This window comes from Schistocerca americana, chromosome 4 (genome assembly GCF_021461395.2).
Source record: "Schistocerca americana isolate TAMUIC-IGC-003095 chromosome 4, iqSchAmer2.1, whole genome shotgun sequence".
Taxonomy (NCBI): Eukaryota; Metazoa; Arthropoda; class Insecta; order Orthoptera; family Acrididae; genus Schistocerca; species Schistocerca americana.
The window spans coordinates 491,576,072-491,594,867 of record NC_060122.1 but is presented as its reverse complement, the minus strand read 5'-3'; the positions used below and the strand labels follow the sequence as shown (position 1 = coordinate 491,594,867).

Sequence of the window (18,796 nt, the reverse complement as noted above, 5' to 3'; positions counted from 1 at the left end):
ATGATGGTGAAACAGTTATTCGCCAAAATATCATGGGCATTCGACAATTGTATCTGGCTTGACACCCGAGAACCCTTCAAACAGCATGTATGATGGGAAAGCATCAGGTCACGTAGACAACCTACTTAACTTTGAGAAATATAAAATTGTACTCTTCATAAAATGCAGAATAGTGGCATTCTGTTACTACAATACTGAGAGTCAGATTTGGTGTCAGTTAAATCATGCAAATGTCTGGTTATAACAGTTTGTGGAGACATGAAGTTGAAACACATAGGATCAGTCATAGGTAAAGTGACAGATTTTGTTAGGTTACTGGAAAAATGCAGAGTACAACCCGTCAGGTGGACGTGGGTCATCATGTGGGTCATCCAGACATGTTCATAAGAGAACAATGCATTTAAGAGGTAAAACCAAAATATATTCTACATTACAGAGTACAATTGGCGTGCCCTAGGTTTGGTGTAGCAGCACCACTCACTCAGAAGAGTGAGGGATGTAGGAAAGGAGAGGGAGATAGATATCCATCGAGAGAGAGAGAGAGAGAGTCAGCTGTGCAACCAACACTCCCCTCATATCCGCTGCATCCAGCATGTGATACCTACCTTCCTCACTCATTTTGTTGGCTTTTACAGTCAACACATGGGAACCTTTGCCCACAAGCAATCCTAACTGGAAATAACTACTTCCGGGCTATAACGATTGTTGAAACTGGTTCACAGGCCATTACAGGAAGTATCAAAGTACTGACTGTTATGAAAAATTTTTCAAACTGTTAAGTCATTACTACCTATACCCCTTAGACTGGTGGTAACCTGTACAGCAGTCAGTCTTCAAAGGAGACTGCTTACATATTACTCATGTGACACACCTAAAGTGTATGGGACCCATACCACACAGAACTAACAGGCTGTATTGAATTTTAAGGGCAGCAGGTTTGTTCAACACACAAAGCAGATTCTCACAGAAACATGGAAAAGCCTATACTGGCAGACACTTGAAGATGGACATCAGCTATCCTGTGAAAGCGTACTTACAAAGTTTCAAGAGTTAGTATTAAATGAGGAATCTAGGAATATACCATGGGCCCCTACTAGAGATTAGAAAGAGCTCCACATACTTGCTTTAAACTTGCCAGCAGGTAGTACAATTTCAACTCCAAACTTCCTCTCTCTGTACACTCAGAGACTCAACTTGCAAATCTCTTCCACTGCCTATTCCTCTGGAATCTGTAGTTGGATGCAAGTAGACTATATGGTGGAGGTGAAACAAACAAGAAAACAACAATTTTGTTTTAATTGAATGAACTATGCATGTTTTTCATCTGAAGCTTGGAATATAGTGTTAAACATTTGCAAACATCGTTCTTCCTCTGATGCAGCACATTTTCTATTGTATACACTGCATCACCCTATTTTTGTCTCACACATTTCACAGTCTTGCAAAAGACAGCTTTGTCAGAGGCCATCTGATCCCAACAATCGGTCATTTGCCCTGCCAATGCTACTGTACTGTAGCGAGATTGTGCACTAAACTTCAGTACTAAGAATGAGTTAGCCTCACTCCAGTATGCTTCAGTAAGAGAGAATGAATCAACAAGTAGGAAGTGACCACAGCACTGGTCTTTTCAGGCTCATCATACTCTCAGAACTGTAGTAAGAAGGAAGGTAGTCAGTCTAACTCTGATGTAACAGGCACCTTGAGTTCTGGTGTATGCAGCTCTCAACTTTAGACCTGTACTCACTGTTTCTCATCTCTTGCCCATTTGTACCACTCCTGTGCAGACCTCAAAGACAAGATTAAATTAATTACAGAGCTGTTTGAGTAATCACCATTCTGGTATTACATACACATAAGAAAAAGGAAGAAATCCTTGTACAGGGTACTATGGGGAATACCCTCTGCTATGCACTTCGCAGTGGCTTTACCACCTATGTATGTAGATGTAACTCGGATATAGACTACAACAAAATTACTTCTGAGCTGTTTCCTTCGTCTTATGCATCTCCGTACCTTGGCTTCAGAACTGCTCATTCTTTCATTCGGTACCTGCACATCGTATTCTTCCATTCTTCCTTTTCATGTAATTTCTCTCTACAAAAAAAGAATTTCAGAATGCTAGGAATGGAACAGAACCAGATGATATGAAGAAAGACAACTTTTCCTTTTCCGATTAGACAATAGAATCTAACCTTGGCATCTTCCAGCTGGCAATCCCATACACTTTTAGTTTGTCCCGTAAGACATTGTGAACAGTATGAGACCTATCAGGGCCCTGGAACATAGTATAGCAATGAGGAACTGTGTGCCACATTTTGGAGACAAAAATGTTTTTCATTAAAGCATTTCGGTTTCAAGAGCACCAACAACACCATATTTTAGTTTGAAGACATTAATGCATAAATGAAAAAGGTGATAAAATTGCAAATAAAACATAAAAATAAGACTCACCATTCGCATGACCCCATTCACAGTGAATATGGATTTCTTCTCATCCTAGACAGAGAATAGAGAAATGCAAGGTTTTATTCAATTAAATGTATGAGAAAAGTTATACAATTTGCTATTAATTGTAATAAAAAATTCTCTGTGTAATTTGTTTAATATAAATTCTTGTAATTATTAACATTCTTGAGGAGAGACCTGTGGTCAGATAACACAACTTCAAATTGTATTTAATTGTTTACAACAAAATCAGTAATAATGAAAGCAGTACTTCAGCTTTCATAAAGAAAAACAAAATTTGGAAAAAAGGTTTTGAACACCATTATAGGTATAGTGCAACTATGTTTCACTTCTAATTGCCTTTTACATGTGATGAGCAATAGAAAATTCTTCCAAATGAAGTCCTTTATCATATACTTATTGCATCCACACCATCAGTCACATACATTTTCCATTGAACTCAGCAAGATGATAATCTTTTAAGGATATGGAGAGAGTTATTAGTACAGTGAAACAGGTACTATAAAAAGCTACTATGTTCTATGCTGAATAGTAAATATAACTTGCTTTGATCTGAAAGGGCACACATTATTCAGGAACATACAGACAAGTAACATGCAGACAAGAATTAACTGATGAAATTGTAAACGATGTTTTTCAGAAAATCAGTAAGTGGTTCTCTGCAAATGGGCTCTCATTAAACATTGACAAAACACAGTATATACAGTTCCACACAGTAAATGGAATGACATCATTAATAAATATAGACTTTGATCAGAAATCGGTAGCTTAGGTAGAATATTCAAAATTTCTAGGTGTATGCATTGATGAGGGGTTGAACTGGAAAAAACACACTGAAGATCTGCTGAAATGTTTGAGTTCAGCTACTTATGCTATTTGGGTCATTGCAAAGTTTGGCGATATACATCTCAATAAATTAGCTTATCACGCCTATTTTCATTCTCTGCTTTCGTATGGCATCATATTGTGGGGTAACTCATCATTGAGTAAAAAAGTGTTCATTGCACAAAAGCATGTAATCAGAATAATTACTGGAGCTCATCCAAGATCATCCTGCAGACACTTATTTAAAGAGCTAGTCATCTTCACTGTAGCCTCGCAATATATATATTCACTTATGAAATTTGTTATTAACAATGAAAACAAATTCAAAAGTAATAGCAGTGTACATGGCTACAATACTAGAAGAAAGGATGATCTTCACTACTCAAGGTTAAATCTAACTTTGGCTCAGAAGGGAGTAAATTATGCTGCCACAAAAGTCTTTGGTCACTTACCTAATAGCATCAAAAGTCTGACAGATAGCCCTATAGCATTTAAAAGGAAATTAAAAGAATTTCTGAATGGCAACTCCTTCTACTCATTAGATGTTCAGATATAGTAGTAAGTGGGTAATTTCCCCACCCCACAAAAAAAGGAAAAAAATTAAATGTCATGTAATATTTTGTGTAATGTAATATCCAGTACAGACACTTTTTATTAACCTGACAAGTTCCACATCATTACAAAGTGTCGTATTCATGATCTATGTAACAACTACTAATCTAATCTCTAATCTGTTCAATAGTTGTCAGTAACCACAAAAAGTTTGGCCATTTATAAAGTACTGCTTAAGAGGACTCTAAAGTATTTGTTAATGGGCAGCTCATTGTACTCCATTGATCAATTTCTTAGCGGAACCAATTGATGTGTATATTACTAATAATGTCCAATAATTTAAATTCCATGTAATATATGCAGCCCTTCAGTGCAGTAATGTAATCTATTTAAGCCAGCATTGTAAAATATTCTTTTAAACAATGTTTGGCTTCAGTAACCTAGGACAGATGGACACACACACACACACACACATATATATTTCTGTTTTAGATTACCATTGGACGGTGGGTGCCTCAGGACACATAGTATATCCCAAGCCCTTGCACTGTACATATTGTGCTAGTTCCTGCTGTTACCTTTCCCAAACAGTGTCTGTCCTTAAAACTTCAGCATATAGGGCATGTGATATTTCAACCTGCAAGATGAGCTTGTTTACTTGAAGAACGTATTCAAACCGAATGGATATCCTCAGCAACAGATTCAGAAAGCACTTCACACTAAACAAATGATTAGATACAGAATAAGAAAGATGAGGGTGATGCAGTCAAGTATGTTACATTTATGCTTTTTGTAAGTGTTCTTTCCTTGAAGATAGCAGAGATCTGCAACAGACATCAAGCCAAAATGATTTTCACCCTCCTATGAAGACAAATATCATCAGCTCAGTCAAAGGTAACTTGTTGCTCATGAGGCAGATGTTTATCTGTTTCCTTGTGGGAGTGGTAGCAAGCAGCATGGACTGTTCACAAAAGGTATATTGAAAATCAACTGTACACTCACTTACTACAACCTTACAAGACAACCTTACAAGTCAGTTGTGGCAGAACGCCACATCCATATAGGCCACTCTGTGAATCACAAGAAAGCAATTATCTCATAATTTGTTACTAAATGATAATGGAAGTTGTGGAAATTCAGTTAACACAAGACATAGAATCCAGCCTACATCTGCATCTTCATGGATACTCTGCAAATCACATTTAAGTGCCTGGTAGAGGGTTCATCGAATCACCTTCACAATAATTCTCTATTATTCCAATCTCGGACAGCGCCTGGAAAAAACAAACATCTGTATCTTTGTGTGCGAGCTCTTATTTTCATTATTTTATTATGATGATCATTTCTCCCTGTGTAGGTCAACGACAGCAGAATATTTTCGCATTCAGAGGAGAAAGTAGGTGATTGAAATTTCGTGAGAAAATTCCACCGCAACTAAACACGCCTTTGTTTTAATGATGTCCACCCCAAATCCTGTATCATTTCAGTGACATACAGAACGTGCTGCCCTTCTTTGAGCTCTCTCAATGTAATCCATCAATTCTATCTGGTAAGGAACGCAACACTGCACAGCAATATTGTAAAAGAGGATGGACAAGCATAGTGTAAGCAGTCTCTTTAGTAGGTCTGTTACATTTTCTACGTGTCTTTCCAATAAAATGCAGTCTTTAGTTAGCCTTCCCACAACATTTTCTATGTGTTCCTTCCAATTTAAGTTGTTTGTAATTGTAATTAATAGGCATTTAGTTGAATTTACATACATTAGATTTGACTGATTCATTGTGTATCCAAAGTTTAACAGATTCCTTTTAGCACTCATGTGGATGACCTCACACTTTTTGTTATTTAGGGTCAATTGCCGATTTTTGTACCATACAAATATCTTTTCTAAATTGTTTTGCAATTTGTTTTGAGCTTCTGATGACTTTACCAGTCGATAAACGACAGCGTCATGTGCAAACAGCCTAAGATGGCTGCTGATATTGTCTCCTAAATTGTTTATATAGATAAGGAACAGCAAAGGGCCTATAACACTACCATGAGGAATGCCAGAAATCACTTCAGTTTTACTCAATGACTTTCTGTCAGAGTTACTATGAACTGTGACCTCTCTGACAGGAAATCACGAAACCAGTCACATATTCCATAAGCATGCAGTTTCACGACAAGCTGCTTGTGTAGTACAGTGTCAGAAGCCTTCTGGAAATCTAGAAATACGGGATCAATTTGGAATCCCTCATCAATAGCACTCAACACTTTGTATGAGTAAAGAGCTAGTTGTGTTTCACAAGAACTACGTTTTCTATGTTGACTGTGTGTCAATAGATCAAGCTAGTTGTGTTTCACAAGAACTATGTTTTCTATGTTGACTATGTGTCAATAGATCATTCTCTCTAAGGTAATCCATGATGATCGTACACAATATATGTTCCAAAATCGTGCTGCATATCAACGTTAATGATATGGGCGTGTAATTTAGCAGATTACTCCTACTACCTTTCTTGAATATTGGTGTGACCTGTGCAATTTTCCAGTCTTTGGGTACGATTGTATATGGTTGTTAAAAATGGAGCTATTGTATCAGCGTACTCTGAAAGAACCAGTATAGTGTCTGGATCAGGAGACCTGCTATTGTTAAGTGATCTAAGTTGCTTCACTAGTCTGAGGACATCTGCTTCTACGTTACTCATGTTGGCAGCTGTTCTTGATTCGATTTCTGGAATATTTACTTTGTCTTGCTTGATGAAGGAATTTTGGAAGGCTTACTCGAATTAGCTCACAGAAGAGTCACCACACCTGGCAGCAAAGATTCACCAAAGAATGATTGAGCCATTTGAGCACTTTCCTCATTTCCCATAGCTAGTGGACATCTTCAAGAACACCTCTAAGCCACCCACCAGCATATTTGCTGCAGATTTGCTTGCACCATGCCACTGCTGTGGTGCATGTAAGACAGTTGTTTGCAGCTTGTTATCAGTCTCTTGGCTTTCCTCAAGGATTGCCAGAAGATTTGTGGCTGAAATATCAGTAGAAGACAAAGAATTTCTGCAGTTGCTAGCCCAAAACTTACAGAATATTTCTTACATTGCAAAACAGCTGAAGATGCACAGGAAAAATAATAGTTCTTCACCTAATTTGTGGACTGATGCTCAGACTTACCAGTTTCACATTTAAACACTGTAAATCAATGTATACTGTTGTGATTTGATCTTCAGCAACAGTGGGTCGTGAATATGGATCATAATATGTCAACATGTCCTTACGCAGTTTCTGTGTTACAGTCAATTGTTCTTCTTCTTGTTGATATCCTGTTGACATGTGAAAAACAGTTATTAATTATTCAGTTGTTTTGTTAGACCACTAGGTCCAAATTACATGCACTGTTGCGATTTTTTCACACTCCCACTCTCATCTTTTACTGCACTTTAGAAATTTGTATTTAGTGCTTTATATTTTGAATAAACTTGTTTATTATTATTTTAAAAAAGTAATCATATTTCAGTGGTAAATAGTTTACTGTAAAGAGTTCATTATGTGAAACCTGGCTCTAAAAATGTTTTTTACCATAGCTTCTTAAATATTGTGTAATATGCTAAGATTGATTAGAGGCCATTAATCCAAACTGCAGAAACTTACTGACCTACTGCAAAACTTGGTGCTACAAGTGGACAGACGAAGAGAAAGGAATGCATTTTTGCTGAGTGATAGACACAATAATACAGCAACAGACAATTATGAAAGATTTATAAGTATCAAGTTCTTCAAAAGTCAGGTAAATTAAATGAAAAGAATTCCACAAAGAAAGTTTGCAATGGCAAAAGAATTAATCCAAATGAGAAACAGGGAAACAGACAAGTAGGTAACAGTTATAAAGAACTGAGAAGCAATATATGATTTTTGGAAAAGTGACTGAATCCGTGAGGCGGGTGTTGATTCATTTGGAACAATAGTGTTTTCAGTTTATATTAGCCACACATAAAAAACTATTGTTTTCACACAAGAGAATCTATTGCTTGTGTGGAAAAGGAGATTAAATACTCTGTTAATTGAACAGACTATATTATTTTTGATAGATACATTATATCAGAGGCTGTTGTTGCATTTGTAAGAGAATATAACACGAAGGAAACAAATCTATTGTAAATAACAATTCAAAAAAAGTAAATGTGTGGCACCGGAGTATAGCACAAATACAGATCAAATATTTACCTCAGTGTTGTTAATATAATTATGCAGTAATTATCATCAGTTACAAATAATATAGATTTTTATTGATCAAGATGCCTCATTTTTATCAAATACCTTCAGTTTATTTTTTATTGTTGCAACAAAGAGTTCAGTGGATAGTCAACAGAATAAAATAAAAATTATTAAATAAGTGAAAGGTTTACATGCAAACTAATTATCACAGAAAAATTTATCAAGTATAGCAACTGCATTAAAGCTTTCATCATTGCTGTAACTTTGTGGAATTTCCCTACTATGTAAATTGTCTCTCATTTTAAAACAAAAAACTAATCTGTATCTAACATCATGAGCATAGCAATAAAATGTATGCAATATGTGTTGATTCCACTACAATACAGAGTGAATTCATTACATCTGTGATGCTTGACATGTCCTCTCGTAAGAGTTCATTGGTAAATCTGTGATAATGATTTCAGTTAAAATATTTTGCTCATTTCAGTTTTGTTGGTGTCATATTTATTGCGATGTAATGTGTTTGGAGACGATTCATTTAAATCCTTAACAGCAGATTGTCACTTTTTCATTAACATAAACTAATGTTTGTGCAATTTAGGAAGATGTTCAATAAATTGTGATTGAGTTTAACATTCAAAGTTAAATGAACGTCATAATTGTACCTCTGTTGGTAGGACAGCCATATATCCACTTTCCAGTAACTTGATACCATGTACTGAAGCACACATATTGAACATGTAAAGGAAGAGGATCTGCAGCGTACAAAATTCTTTCATCTCCACCTCCTTTTCCAATTTCTATTAGACTATTCGTTAAACGAATCCAGAAGCCACGTTCTTCTGTAGCAGACAAAATAGATGGCGTTCTTGTGTGATTCATCGTCCTCCGTCGTTGTTTTCCACGTATTACAGAAAATGAGTTCTGTCCAGCACCAAGAACAATCTCATATACAGGAGTAGTAAATGTGAGTGATGATGTTGGAGAAAGAAGGATATGGGCATCACTTGATGCTCTCACAGAAAAATTTATTATCATAGCATTATTAGCATATGTAGCTATTTCATCTACTGGATGAAAATTTTTGTATGCATATGTATCAGTAAACTCAGTCTGGCACCCATATTGTAGATCTGAAAGAAAATTATGTGCAAGTTGTTTTATATTAATAAGTATTAGCACGTACAAACTGGATCCAGTTTTAATTGTACATGGCTGCACGTACTTGCATTAACTTTTTCCTTTAAGATTCCCACTAGAAGAAAGAAGAGTAAAACATCAGAGTACATTATGGATCACAAACACAATGCAACTGAAGCATGTATTCCTCTAGCTGTCTAACTGACAGGAAGTTGTCTGATATCCATTTATCTTATCCTTGTTTAAAGCTTTTTATTGCATCCGTTCACATTGCTGTCTGTACCTATGATTAGAATTTTAATTTTTTTAAGCTCCATCACTTTAAGGCACAAAAGATACCTATATGGAAACAGCATATGTAAAAACTGAGAGCTCTCTCAATGAAGACTGCATCAGTAATTGGTATTTCACACAACAACATATACTGTATTTATACTTTTGTATACATACTTTTCTTTGTTTCAAAGATACACGAGTGGAAGAGATGAGAACTGACCTTGTAGATCTGTATTCCTACTATGGATTTTTTATTTTAAATGCTTAAATATTTAAGGGCAGTTAGCACATATTTTTGACTAGTGTGCAGAAGTGTCAACAGTAATCACAATTCCATATCTATATTACTAAATGACTATTTGAAAACGTGGTAAAAGTTGCAGGTTGCCTGTATGGATGGCTTCCAGGGCAAAAACAACTTGATTTTCAGTATTCTGCAGCTTACTCAAAACAACCTTGAATCTACTATGCTTCAGAAGTTTTGCTGGAAAGCCCTTACGCATCCTCGATACAGTCCTGATCTCTCCCAACATGATTTCCATGTTTTTGCAGACCTGGAGGAAGACATTTGTGGCTGTCAGTTTGCTTCAGACAAAGAGGTGCACATCTGGGTACAATCATGGTTGTGTATGCAACTGCAAACATTTTTTCACGGTGGTAGAAATGTATTAACAGTTATGACAATTTCTTTTAAAAGAAATAAACAGTTTACTTACTTTTTTCCATCTGTCTTGTTTTCATTTGACTGTTCCTTGTAATATTTATGAATGAACAGACGTTGCACTGTATTTTGTAAATATGGTCGAGGGCCATAATGAATTTATGTGATCTTAGTGAAATAGAGATTATAGAATTGTTTATGTAAATTGAAGTTAAATTATTTTTATAGCATTCAGAATGTGATTTCACAGTATAGATGTAACAAACAAAATGGAGTAGAAAATACCAGGAGCTAGTGGAACATAGCACCTGAGCACAGAAAACATTGCTCACCACCAGCAAAGCTACAATAATGTTGTGTAGCAGCTTTGTTTGAAAAATGCTAGAGGCTGCAAGACTATACATAAGAAAAAATGGAAGACATCATGCAGAAGTAACTGGGATAAGATGGATGGGATGGACAGGCAATACAGTTTTGTTCTGCCGTGTGTGCACAAATTGTTGTGACCATTTTGAAACTGTGGTAGTTGGCCACTGTGACAATTAAGTAGTTTTGGACAGAGTGTTCCAGTCATATTTCAGCTGACATATCATAAATCTGTTCTTATTACCATGGGGAACATTCAGTTAACTCTCATTTATTTTTGGAAGGAAGTTACTCAGTGTCATTTCCTGTTAAAAAAAAATCATTTATTTACCAACATAGACTAGGCATACTTTCTTAGGGAAACACAGTAACTGCCTTGTAATTTATTTATTTATTTATTCTTAAATATTTTACCCTGTGGTCATAAGAATAATGTGACTTGAGGTTGAGAAAAAGGAATTCAAATGCAGTAAACGTAAACTAGCAGGCAATCACATTTGAGTGGAAAATTTGTAAATGAACTATGTATTGTTGGAAAATAGAGCAATTTCACAATGGTCATGACCAATTTTTGTGTGTGTGTGTGTGTGTGTGTGTGTGTGTGTGTGTGTGTGTGTGTGTGTTATTATTACATTCAAATGATTGTGTCTCCTGAGTTTATTTTGGCTCTGCATCAGGAATGTTGTCTAAGATCTGCAAGGATGAGTCATGGTACAGAATCTCCTTAGCTCTTGGTGTTCAGTTGTGAATCTTTTGCTGCCACTCAGCAGTAGTTGCTTCCACATACATTACCAGACTATGTGATCTTCTTCTCTGCAGGCACATTTGTTTGCTACTTTTCTTTTGATTTGGTGAAAGTTACTTATAGACTATGGGCCATCAGAAAGTGAATCGGCCATCTTGAGGGGTTCAGATACCACATACAGCCCCTTTGTTTGATATTTGGAAAGAAGTTGTGGATTTGTCTTCCTTTATCAGCATCATCCCAACACTCCTGCCAGAGAAAGAAGCTCTTGTTTCTTAGCTATTTTTCTCTATGACCTTTTGGCTCCTGATAACCTGACAAATATCCCTTGTTGTATCCTGTTTAAGCTTTGTGTTGGCTACCAGCAGCAGCATAACAGTCCAGACACTTTCAAAATAATAGTTAAAAATAGCCTGTTGATAATATCATATTGCATATCTTATTATTTTCCATTTTACTTTTGTACCTCTCACACATGCTTCTTCTATAGGAGCACAGAAATTGAATCACACCCAGGAAGACACTTAAAATTTTGTTTTTATGGCTGTGTTATTAAGTCACATTAGTGGATCTCTTACAGGGTCTTTTCCCAAATATGTATAGTGTTTTGTGGCATTGCTTGTAACCTTACTTACAGGTACAAGTTGTGCACCTCTCAATGACCAGTGTTAAATCTGTTTCTAGTTCATTTCATAAGTTACTCTTGACAAGATTCATATGCCGTCAAACCGTTCGCTGATTCTTTTGCCGTTTTCCTTGGAGTGGACCCTACATAAAATTGTGAAACACAGGACCATAATAGATGAATGCTTGTGGACAGCCTTCAGAAATCTTTTTGCTTAAGTGTTGATCTGGACATGCATTTCTTGCCTCTATGTCTTTTAGGAAGCCTTGTAGAGCGTGAAGGCAGTCCAACTCCCTTAGGGGGTACAAATGTACTAGCCACCAGATCAAACAATGCAGCAGTGCTTGTGATTACAGCGGCTATGTATTTCCTTTGAGTATTTCTTGCTAAAGTTATTGAATCTTTTCTTCTCATCCTGTCCAATAGGTCATCCCAACCCAGGGTTCTGGGCAACTTTTTCATAACCTTCCCCATTTCCTAAATCTTGCCAGTCCTTTTCCTTCATCCCTCTTCATTTCCCCGTTAACCCTTCTTCCAGAGTAAAGAGCCACTGCCTCCAGAAACTTGCACATTTCCATAGCTTTTATCTGTTTTTCTTTCTGCCACCACTTGATGATGTATTTTTTCCCCTACACAATTATTTTATATTGCCTCATTTACAGAATTATATGTCAATTTCCCATTTCTAAAACCACATTGATTGGGGACTGATTCCACATAGTAGCCTCTGCTCGTACTGTCTGCTACATAACGATTTTAGCAACACTTCTCAGACAGATAAGCTTGTAGATTCCAAAAGTAGATTATCTTTGTCCTCACTCTTCTTCAAAACACCTTGTTTAAGTAATATGTTTGCCTTTTTAATATTGTGAGTATTACAGCCTATAGCAAACATGTATTCATCAGCTGATGGAACTATGGACTACTCTGCACAGCTGGCAAAATGAAATGCTGATGTGGAATCAGAAGTAGTTTACACACAATGTAAATCATTAAAAAATGAATTTCAGAAATAACTGTCACCATGTATTACAAATTTGAACATCTTCGATTTTGTATTGAGCTGACATGGCTCAATGTGGCCCAGTGTAAATGTGTCCAAAAATCTGCTGTTATAACTTCCAAGTATGTCATATTTTAATGGAAACTTTGTGTTTGGTTTACAGGCAGTATGGGGATGTCAAAGCTGGAAGTCAATTTGCAGCGACTGCTGTTGCACTGTGATGAGCTAGCAAGGGAAGACAAGAAAGACTGGAGACTTGATAAGGTATTTATTGGAAAATGCTGCAGTGTGGCATATCTACCTTAGGCCAAGACGTCTGTAGTTAAGCAGTTGTATGACACATGTTATTAGCAAGGCATCCTATTTCATTTCTAATCAGTATCAGTGAGACATAACTATGGAGCTAAGCAAAAGTGTATATTGAGCTATAAATGAATATGTTACAGAAAGTTAAAGTTTCTCAGCTCCACCCAGAGTATTTTACATTTTTCAGAATATATTCCATTTTACTGTAAACCTGTCTTTTGAAACTACCCATTACATCATTTTTTGCAAGTGTTATGTGATAGTTGGTCACATTATAGGGGCACTTCAACTATTAAAATTATTACTTTTGCTATAAAATCTTCTCTCATGGAAACGAAACGGGTATAGGATGGCTGCTCAAAACTTTTGGTACATACTGGGACAGTATCATTTATCTGTAGAAATTTCTACTCCTGCTGTGTACTGTCATGATGAAAAAAAACAACTCTTGTGTCACATTGTAGGAGAGGGTCCTGTTCATACGGGCTGGCTGGGGGCTGGTGCGATGGCCGCCGTGGGCTGCAACCTTCCTCAGCTTGGCTTCCGTCTGTGAAGGGTTGGGGAGACAGTGACATCACATGGACTGATGGCTTTCTTGAAGGCCACCTCGAGCTGTTTGCATAAAGATCGTGAATTCTGATCTGTATCTTTCGGAGACCATGATTTTTTTATTTTATTTTCCTCCCATAAGTATGATAGGTATTCTATTTTGTCTTTGTGTTTTAATTTGATTATTGAATACACAGTCTGGCCTAAAATCCATGTAGTAATTTAGTGTCATAGCGACCCCTTACTGTTGGAGGGCCCGCACAACTGACATGCAAGATGGGTTGCCGACCCCCTTTCAGGAGTGTGGAGAGAAACATCACCAGTGGACAGAAACAATAACAGACTTTCCAAATATACACAGTACTACTTTGCCAGACAACATGTGGCAGTGTTCCACCAATCGGAACTCATATGACTCATGTAGCACTCCGTCAACCCGGCTTTATAAGCACACCTAGACCGTCAGACCGGCAGTGTTTACCAACCACTAGGAACAGCTCCGGCCAGTACTTATGCCAGCCCTAGCATTGTACTCATTCACCATAGCATTGTAGTAGCACATTGTATTTTGTATTGTGTAGAGTAGATTTTGGTCAGTATGTTATTCCATTGTCTTTTTTTTTCTTTATCTGGTTTGCCACCACGAGAGTTGTGGTTTTTTTTTCTGGTTGTTCTTGCGTTTAACTCTTAGTTTATGCCAAGAAGGCGTTTTTCTTTAACTAGAATAAAGTGTGTTCAAATTGACTGTTAGTTCTTTCCTGCCGACCGCAGGGCACTACACTTAGCCTTTTTTGTTTGGGGAAAGGTTTTGTGTCTGGTGCAGTCAGTAGCTGCAATTTTACATTTGCCAGAGTGGTTCTGTTGACAAATGCTAGCAATTCTGTGCATGCTTGTCATGTTCTTTCTGTGTTCCTGCATTGAAAACAATATACTAAGGTGTCAATGGAGCTGTGATTAAGGCATTTGTCAGTTGGGGTCTCAGGTTGATTGCTGCATATTTAACATTTGTGGCCACAATGTCGTAATGTCATTTATTACCTTACACCAGGTTGTTTTTACTTTCAAACTGTGCTGGAATACCAACACTGTAGGAAAAGACAGATTGCTACTTATCATAAAGGAGACATGTCAAGTTGCAGACAGGCACAATTAAGGGACACTCACATATAGCTTTCGGCAACAGCCTGTGTCAGTAAACGACAAACACACACACACACACACACACACACACACACACACACACACACACACACGCAAGCAAGCAAGCAAGCACACCTGACACACACATGAATACAAGCTTCAACATCTCCAGCCCAAGGTGCTGTAGTTGACGGTCGTTTGTGCGTGAAGTGTGCCTGCTTTTACTTTGGTATTTAAGACAACTTTGTCCAAGTTTTGCCATACTTGTAACCATTTAAAGTTTTTTTTAAAAAATTCAGTTTTGTTGTGTCACACTTCTTCTCTCCGTTCTGCATATAGCTTTTCTGTCATTCTTATGGGCGGGTTATTGGCTGTTTCTACTATGTATCCATTTTGCAAGTAATATTCATTTATGTATTTTAGTTTGAAAGGGATCTTTCCTAGGTTTACTAGAGCTTTTTCTGACTCTGGCCAGGCGGTTGTCAAGCAGTATGGATTTTTTCAAATGGTGGATCAGAAACGCCTCGTATATACTTTGTAGGTCGATAAGTCCCACTCCTCCTCCATGTATAACCATTGTCATGGGGTGCACTGCTCTTTAGAGATTTCACAACACCATAGAAGATAGTGTATTGCCCCTTCTGTGTCTCTCATTATCTCTTTTAATTGACTTGACATTTGGGCCATAAACAACACTTTTAATAGTAATTGTTTGTTGATAAGATTCACCTTCTGGAATAAGTCTAGCTCTGTATTTCCGTTTGACCTTGTGAGTCCTCTTATTTTGTACAGAACTGAGTAACAGTTTTGGGCTGCCATTTTCATTTGATATGAGTAAAGTTGTAGTGCCATGCATTTTTGTGTTTCAACTACTGAGTACCATGTGCTACCTTTGTTAAGCTTCTTTTTTCCTGAGTACTTGGTATGAGTACAGTATTTTTCAGATTTATTTTTGCCGCTGCCGCTCATTCAAAATTTTGAAGGACTTCTTGTATTCTTCGGAGGTCTGCCTTGTCTTCTATGAAGAATACTACATCATGGCTTTATTTTCTACTGTAGTGGCATGCGGTGTGATTCCATTGATGGTTTTGTTGATTTTCTGCAACAGGGGATTCAGAGCTAAGGCAAGTAGTGCCACCAAGAGCTAGCAGCCTTGTCTTACCAACCTCTGAACTTGTATCAGTTTTGTGTTACAGCCATTTATTAATGCCCTGGCGGTGGCAGTGTTAAGTACATTCTTTATTATTTAATGGAAAGAGTCTCCGAGGATGAGTTTTTCTAGAATCTTGTGTAGATAGTCATGGCTTACTCTGTTGAAGGCCTTATCGAAGTCCACTGACACGATTACAGCCTTGGATTTGTTTACTGCTGTATCATTTTTTTCAGCTTGTCTGCCACACATCACACTGCCATTTCGTAGTCAGTGTTTAGTAGTGTGATAGGTCTGTAATCCTCTATTCTTTGTAGTACACCTTTTTTGGGTTAAGAGTGTGTGTCCCTTTGTGAAATCTTCTGGTATTTTTTGACTGCCAATCCTGTCATTCACAACTTCGTGAAGGTGTCCCTAACAGTGTTCCAGCTCATATAGTAGAATTCAGTGGGAATCCCATCTGATCCTGGTGATTTTCCAGCTGGGCTGGATTTAATGATGTTATGGACATCTTCTTCTTCCATACTTTCTTCCAGGTTTGATCTATCTGCACCTGTCAGAACATCAGGCAAGTTGTGTAGGAGGATGTCCGTTATGGTGTCACTCAATTCCTCTCTCTTCAACAGTTGAAGAGTAGTTACATTTCTGCTCCAAGATCTCTTCTATTGCTGTTATAATTCTTCTGTTTTGAGTTCCTTAATTTCTTTTTGCATTGTTTTTTTAATTATCCTGCTGATATGGTGCATTGCGGCCAGTTCTTCTTCTATTGTCCACATTGGTTGGCTTCTTGTTTTGATTCCTTTTGTTTCCTCTTTTGTTATGTTCATGAGTTTAACCTTTATGCATCTTAGTTTGTGCAAGCGCTCTGTCTCATTGTCCATTGGAGCATTTATTGTGTCTCTTATGTGCTGGGTATAAAAGTCTGCTGTATTTTATAAGTGTTTTTCTGATCTTGGGTTTAGCATGTGTTGTCCATCATTCTACAGATGTTTCTGCTGCCTCTTTCTTCTTGAGGCATTCCCGCCATGTAGCATCAATTTCCTTAAGCAGTGATGTATCTTTCGTGTCACTAGTGAGCGTTCTCCAAAAGCTTTCGCCTGAGTCTTTCTTTTGTATTGGTAGGTTTATTTCTGAAATCTGACAGCTGTGTTCTGAGAAGGTGAAGGGTTTTATTTCTACAAAGGATATTTTATGGGTTAAGTTCCAAGGCATGATATCCTGTCAAGTGTCTGCTATTGCTGTTGCTGTACGAGAATGTGTACTTAGGTTGTGTGAGCGTGTGTGTGGGTGGGTTCCCCTCCCCCCGCCACATATCTGAGTTGCATTTTTCTGATGGCAATTTCTATATTGGTACATGTGTTTGGTGTCAATATGTGATCTTTCACTGTAACACAATTGAAGTCACTTCAAATCAGTAACTTCTCCTAGTTTTCAGCTTCATCGGTTGTCTGCTATGTTGTCCTCTGTGATTGTCCATTGTATGTTACAAATCCTATGTGACCACAAACCATTTTTAATGATGGAATATGTTTTCGTTAGTCTATTTTTACACTCTGCAGCCCTGAGTCTACTTGAAATCTGCAGGCAGTACCCCATTTTTCCCTTGTTAGTCCAAAAACATTCCCATATATCCCGAAAGACTTTATGATCTAATTGTCATGCACTACAAGAAGTAGAGTGCACACTTCTACATTCCTGATGCCATAAGCTCAATGCTGAATCATAATGTTGCTAAATGACCTGTCTCTGTGTTGAAAATTCCAAGTACATCCCCCCCACCTCAGTCTCCCAGTTTCATCAGTGTTGTCTATTTTTATGAACAGTGAGTTAATCAAGAAGTCCATTTATGTGTTCCATAGGAACTTTCATATCATCTGTTATCCAGTTATGAATTTCGAATGTAGTTGGTCTTTCAGAATTCTGGTCAAATGTATATTGCATTATGTTAGATTGATTGAGTGAAGCCATGGTTTTTCAAAAGAAGGCAGAACAGAAATCAAAAATTAAATTTAGTACTTGCCAGACGTCAGCAGCAGCAGCAGCAGCAGCAGCAGCTCACACAGCAGTAGACTCAGCGTGAGGGTTGTTGGTCAGGAAGTCCTGTCTACCTAGGACCCACAATAGGAGTGGCAGCACAAAATGTTCCCAGGTGGGCAGCCAGCCAAGTACTCAGCTACCGCACCTGTTTGACATTGTTTGAATTTTCCTCATACTCTATGCCTACATAAATAGAGGGCATTATACCTCATCCGATGGCCCAGTCCGACAAAATATTCTATGAACTTGAAAAGAGCATTTATCTGCTTCTATTAACATAGTTTGAGCCAAATCAGTGAGCCTCATTCCATGTGCTGTTGTTAGATTTTCAATTGGAGATCTACATAACTCTTTTTAAGTCTCAATGTCTCCTCCTAAGATATATTGGAAAAGAGCCTCTCTGGCAGATCATCTACAGAAAACACTGTCTTACTAAAACAAGGTGACATTTTCCACTTTTGCTGTATTAAGTTTATTTATTCATCTCAAGTTTCAGTCTTCTAGGCCATCCTCAAGTGATTTTGTGGTTCTGGAAGAGAAAACAATATTGAAATATCACTATCTTAAAATTTGTGTTGTTCTTTGCAAATTTCAAGCTGTCAAACCAACAAGACAGTAATGTGAAACGTAATGAACTGGAAACTCAAATTTAAAGACACTGACATTTCAATATGTAAGGTATATTTTTCTATTGAAGGACCACAAAGTCACTTGAGAATGACCTAGAAAGCTGACACAAATAATGAACAAATAAA

The 18,796-nt window shown here is 37.3% G+C and overlaps 2 protein-coding genes across 4 annotated transcripts in view; one reads left to right on the top strand and one right to left on the bottom strand.

The window, feature by feature from the left end:
* The window catches only part of LOC124612508 (neuronal acetylcholine receptor subunit alpha-10-like), a 53,630-nt gene extending 44,210 nt beyond the window's left edge, over positions 1–9,420 (bottom strand). Inside the window, exons 1-4 of the mRNA XM_047140753.1 lie at positions 9,269–9,420; positions 8,709–9,176; positions 7,003–7,151; positions 2,452–2,496 (exon numbers count right to left, since the gene is read on the bottom strand). Coding sequence (XP_046996709.1) covers positions 2,452–2,496; positions 7,003–7,151; positions 8,709–9,176; positions 9,269–9,332 — 726 coding nt within the window. The 5' untranslated portion in view covers positions 9,333–9,420. The remainder of the gene's footprint in view (positions 1–2,451; positions 2,497–7,002; positions 7,152–8,708; positions 9,177–9,268) is intronic.
* Positions 1–18,796, top strand: part of LOC124612509 (vesicle transport protein USE1) — a 133,635-nt gene that overhangs the window by 63,406 nt on the left and 51,433 nt on the right. For 2 of the 3 annotated variants that reach the window (XM_047140755.1, XM_047140756.1), the window contains exon 2: positions 13,023–13,123. In XM_047140755.1, coding sequence (XP_046996711.1) covers positions 13,028–13,123 — 96 coding nt within the window. In that variant the 5' untranslated portion in view covers positions 13,023–13,027. Of the gene's footprint in view, positions 1–9,443; positions 9,586–13,022; positions 13,124–18,796 lie in introns of those variants that run through there. The other variant, XM_047140754.1, reaches the window with a different exon arrangement.